Source organism: Penaeus monodon, chromosome 36, assembly GCF_015228065.2.
Source record: "Penaeus monodon isolate SGIC_2016 chromosome 36, NSTDA_Pmon_1, whole genome shotgun sequence".
Lineage (NCBI taxonomy): Eukaryota > Metazoa > Arthropoda > Malacostraca > Decapoda > Penaeidae > Penaeus > Penaeus monodon.
Window position 1 is genome coordinate 32678646 of NC_051421.1, and position 5000 is coordinate 32683645.

General features: G+C 43.3%; 1 protein-coding gene across 1 annotated transcript in view; it reads right to left on the bottom strand.

Annotated features, from left to right (window-relative positions):
* The window catches only part of LOC119595458, a 12716-nt gene that overhangs the window by 3092 nt on the left and 4624 nt on the right, over positions 1-5000 (bottom strand). Inside the window, exon 2 of the mRNA XM_037944580.1 lies at positions 679-5000. This exon is cut by the window's right edge and continues 552 nt beyond it. Within this exon, the coding sequence (XP_037800508.1) occupies positions 679-5000 (4322 nt within the window). The remainder of the gene's footprint in view (positions 1-678) is intronic.

The window sequence follows — 5000 nt, forward strand, 5'->3', positions numbered from 1 at the left end:
GGAGAGGGAGAAGGAAAGGGGAATTGCGAAAATGGAGGATGGAAGGAAAAGAAGGGTGAAAGGGAGTGAGGTAGAGGGAAGGACGCAGGAAGAGGTGGAGGGGGGGGGGGGTAGAAAGGAAATAAACATTAACATATAGTTGCTTAAATGTTGTGTTAATAACAATCCCGCAGTACCTTGTAATTTTTATCTAGCTTTTTATCACATCTTAAATAAGGCACTAAAAATACTGGTCTCAATAGTCATGATTATTTCCCAGATTCAAGATTCAAGTTCAATGTAAATTATGGGACAATTATAAGAAAAATTATCTTAAATCATCCGTCTTCATTCAGTAGTGTTATGGATTATTCATATGAATTATATATATATATATATATATATATATATATATATATATATATATATATATATATATATATATATATATATATATATATATATATATATATTTCCAATGCTTGCAATAAAGTAATCGGCCGGAGGTTTGAAAAGTAGTGATTCTTTATCAAACCGTTTTTCATGTCAATCTCTCTCAGAATGATTCAATTATGATTACATCTACTCATCTACTTACAATATAAGATATGTATTCACAGATGCATTATATAACCACTGCCCGGAAAGGGAAAAAACAAAAATCAAAACAGAAATAACTATAAACTAGGAAAAACTTACCACTGAAAGACATGATGCAGCGTCACATTATAAGCATTCGAGATGACCTTCGGATGCAAGAAATCATGCTTGAGAAGCAGCTGGACTTCGCATGGATGTTGGCTGAGTGACATCAGAAGGTCCAGGCAGCTCGGAATCACCTCTGGATCGCAGGAGATGTTCACTGTCACTTTAGAGGGTCGAGCGTATTTCAGGAGAACGGCGTAGGCGGGTACACGGCTGTCCCTTACGGTGATTTCGCCGTCTAAGTCCAGCACGTCAGGAATACAGCGAGCCATCTCCCTTGCGACGTGAGGATCACATCCCGCGTTCATGAGAACGTCGAGCCACGATTCCTTGTCTCTCAGTCCTGTTCGCTCCAGAAGTAAGACCAGTTCCCGAGCTGTGTCCTGTCTGATATCCTCTCCAAGGAGGGACACGAAGCTTAATAGGATGGCAAAGACGTTTTGGAATCTCCAGATCGGCAGCGTGGGCGGATGTTGACTCCCTTCCCTCAGAATGGTCACTACTGCTGTTTCTCTAGGTGACGAGAACACCGTGTTGATTTTTCCGAAGAGACCCTTCTTCCTGTGTTCCCATGTCTCGCTTAGGACACCGTGGGCGTGTCTTAGAACCTCTTGGGATCGAACTGTTGAGATGTTGTGGCTGGAGAGGACTGTCTGAAGGTCGAAGAGCACCTTTGTAAGATCCACGTCGTTCTCCTTCTCCGAGAGCCTATTAATTATAGCCACAGCTGCATAGAATTCTTGTAACCTCTTGTGTGTAAACCTGTACACATTCTGTTTCCCAGAAGCTGTCAAGACAGTCTCTATGGTAAGGAAGTTGGCCATTACGACACGACTAGGGAGACCAACAGAGTGACAAGCATGTTTTAGTCGCTTTACGGATTCTTCCACTAAACTGCTGCTATTTCTCTTTATGGCGAACAAAGCCTCGTTGCAGAGCCAGAAGAGAACGACCTTTATTTTGTCCTTTAGCTCTGACACATCGAAATGCCGGGTATTTGGGTTTTTGTTCAAGATTACCAAAAGATCCCTCTGACATAACTTATCTGTTTGCACCAGTAGATCTGTAGCTGATCTGAGGTCCTTCACACTCTCAGGAGATGCGGCCCAGAGTGAGGCAACCAATACTAGATTAAGGGGACACCGCCAGTATTCCTCGAGCAGTCTTGGAGTAGCATTGACAAAGGCTTCTAAGCCGCTTGACTCTTGGTTGTCGCAGTCAGGTTGAACAAGGTTTTTGTATAGTCTGACTGCCAGTTCTCCTCGCCTGTCTTTGGGGACACCGATGATACTCAAGCGTGAGGTAGACAGATCACTGAGCACGATCTTGTGGAAGTCCTCGGCGGCCTCAGGAGATGACATGACCCAAACTGTCATGTTGCTCGTTGATTTCGCTGCCGTGATCATCTCTCGGACGACTTGAAGGGAAGACATGTTCAAGTCGTCCAAGCTGTCCACAAGTACGAGGGTCTTTATATCACGTAGGCACTGAACCACGTCGTCATCTGTAAACAGTTTCCTTGCACTGGGCATCAATGATTTTAGCAGTTCCTTGAAGGATTTGATATGAGGATTTCTGCAATCAACGTGTATAAGAAGCGCAAAGTTATCCAATCCTCTGGGAACATTAATTTTCTTTGACCAGTCTAGCATCAGCTTTTTGGAGAGGGTAGTTTTCCCAAAGCCTGAAGGGCCCTCTAGGAGAACAGCTTGTGAGGAGGCTAGTCTGTCTGTGCCATGCTGTTGTGTAGGACGAATGTTAAATAGATCATCATAATCTACATTACTGGAGTTTCCATCAACTGTAACTTCAGCGATGTCTACCTCCATGAAAATTGCTTCGAGCTGTAGATGCTGCTTTATATTCTTAACTGGCACTAGTCCTTGACATGTCATATTGTCATATGAACGCCTGAGCTCTGGTGAACCCATGAGGACCAACAATTGTGCCTTTTCCTCACTCAGAATTGTCTCGCCATAGCTGCTAACGTTCCAATGAACATTTGCATCACTCTTGGCATTTGCAATCTTTTCAGTTATCTCCTGAATCTTCTGAGTGATCACTTCATACTCGACATCACTGATGCTTCCTGCACTTTTGAGGATCTTCGTCAGTGTTTCCTCTGCTGACTTTGCTTTCTCAATGAGATTTTTCTGGGTGACGAAGCCTCCGCGGAAAACGCTCGCGCGGAACTCCCTCAGGGACGTCAGTTGGAATTCGAGGTGATCTCCAGGCTGAACCCAGAACTCGTCCCCAGAAGGAGCTAATTTATCGGTGCCATGTTCGAGAAGGAGACATAAGAGAAAGATGTCAAAGGTGGCTCCTGAGGGATCCATCTGAAGCCTCTCCTGGTGGCTCTTGCTGAAGATGCTGCGGAAAGAGGCACGGTTCATCTTCTTGTCCCTGAGGAGGTACTGGTCATACCGCTGCAAGGGCATCTTATCCGGGAAGACCCAAGACAAGACGGTTCTCAACACGGCTGCGGCTTCCTCCACGACAATCTTGACGAGCCGCATTAAAGCACTGCCATCGTCCGCATCTTCAGCAGCGACGGTGGTGACATGGGGCAAATCATCACTTTGATGATCCTTCATGTAGTTCTTCATTTTATCTATAAAGTCAGCGACGCTGTTAGAAAGGAGATGACCTTTCTCTAGAGGAGCTTCTGTACATTCTTCTTCAAGGTCCTCGTCCTGACTGTATGATTCCCTAATCAACGGGGCTGGGAAGGCAGGTGCTGCAGCTATATTCATCGCATCTTTCATAGCTTCTTGAGTGGGTGCCGCTATGTCACATTCAATGCTCTTTGTGTCACTGACAGGCATGACAGACCTTACTACCTCCGTGACAGCTTCTGTTACTACTTCTGTAACTGCGTTAACTGCTTCTCTCACAGCTTCTCGCTTCGCTCCACCTGTGTCTTGAATATCTATTCCTGTGTCTACCATGTCATCCACTTCTTTTAAATCTTCATCTTTCACATGATCCTCAGTCGATAAACATCTATATTCGTTACCATTAAGGTTTCCGTTCTCTGTTCCACATACATTTGTTTCTGTTCTTTCAGCGTCCTTTCCTTTATCAAGACTTGTAGCATGAGTATTTATTCCTGAATCTACACTATCGTCCATTTCTTTTATATCTTCATCCCCTTCTGAGTCCTCAGTCCATACACATCCCTCTCCTTTACCAGTCGACGCTTCCTCTTCTCTTTTACACATATTTGCATCCATTCCTTCACTTTGTGTCTCTGCTTCTCTTCCTTTATCAAGACCATTTTCATGAATAGCTATCCCTGCATCTACCTTGTCGTCTACTTCTTTCACAGCTTCATTCTTCTCTGAATCCTCAATCAATATACATCTCTCTTCTTCGTCATTTGATGTTTCCTTCTCTGTTTTACTTATATTTGTATCAATTCCTTCATCATCTTTATCTATGTCCCATCCTTTATTAATTGCATCACATTTCTCAGTTGTATCATATCCATCTATGTCTTTTACTGTACTATCTATATCTGTCTCAACGTCAGCCCTGTGTATTTCTCCTTCAGTTTCCTCGTCTTGCCTTACATCAGATGCATCTACGTCTATGTCTATTCCTGCAATGTATGTATCTGTGTTTGTATCTGCATCTTGTTCTTCAAAGTCTGTATCTGTGTCACTTGCAGTAATGAAACCATCTGCATTACTTGAACCTGTTTCTACATATTCTATTTCAATATCTCTTGTTGTTCTGTCCATGCTTACATTTCTTCCAATATCAACCATGTCTACGTATGTTCTTCCAGCATTTGCATATGTGTTTCGCTTTGATGTGTCTATATATATAGGTTTTGTTACTGCTTTTGCACCTCTCTCCCCGTTACCTATATCCTTTTTTTCAGTTTCGGGTGCGTGTCTTCCTGTATCTACTGTATCTATGTCTGTCCCTGAATTTTCTGTTCTGTTGTCGTCCATTTCAGCCTTACTGGTGCCTATGTCCCTCTTTTCCTCATTTCTGTCGCCATCTCCCCGCGCACTATAGCGATTGCCATTTTCATCTTCATCTTCATTCTCTGATTCGAAACTTTCCGCACTTCTATCTTTATCTTGATCCTCCAAACCAACACTTCCAGCATATCCATCCTTATCTCGATTCTCTTTCTCGACACCTCCGGCTCTTTCATCGTTATTTTGAATTTCGACACCTCCCGGATTTCTATCTTTATCTTGTCCTTCTATGTCGATACCACCAGCATTTCTTTCTTTATCTTGATCCTCTATCTCGATACCTCCAGTACTCCCAACTTCATCTCCATCCTCTACCTCGCCATC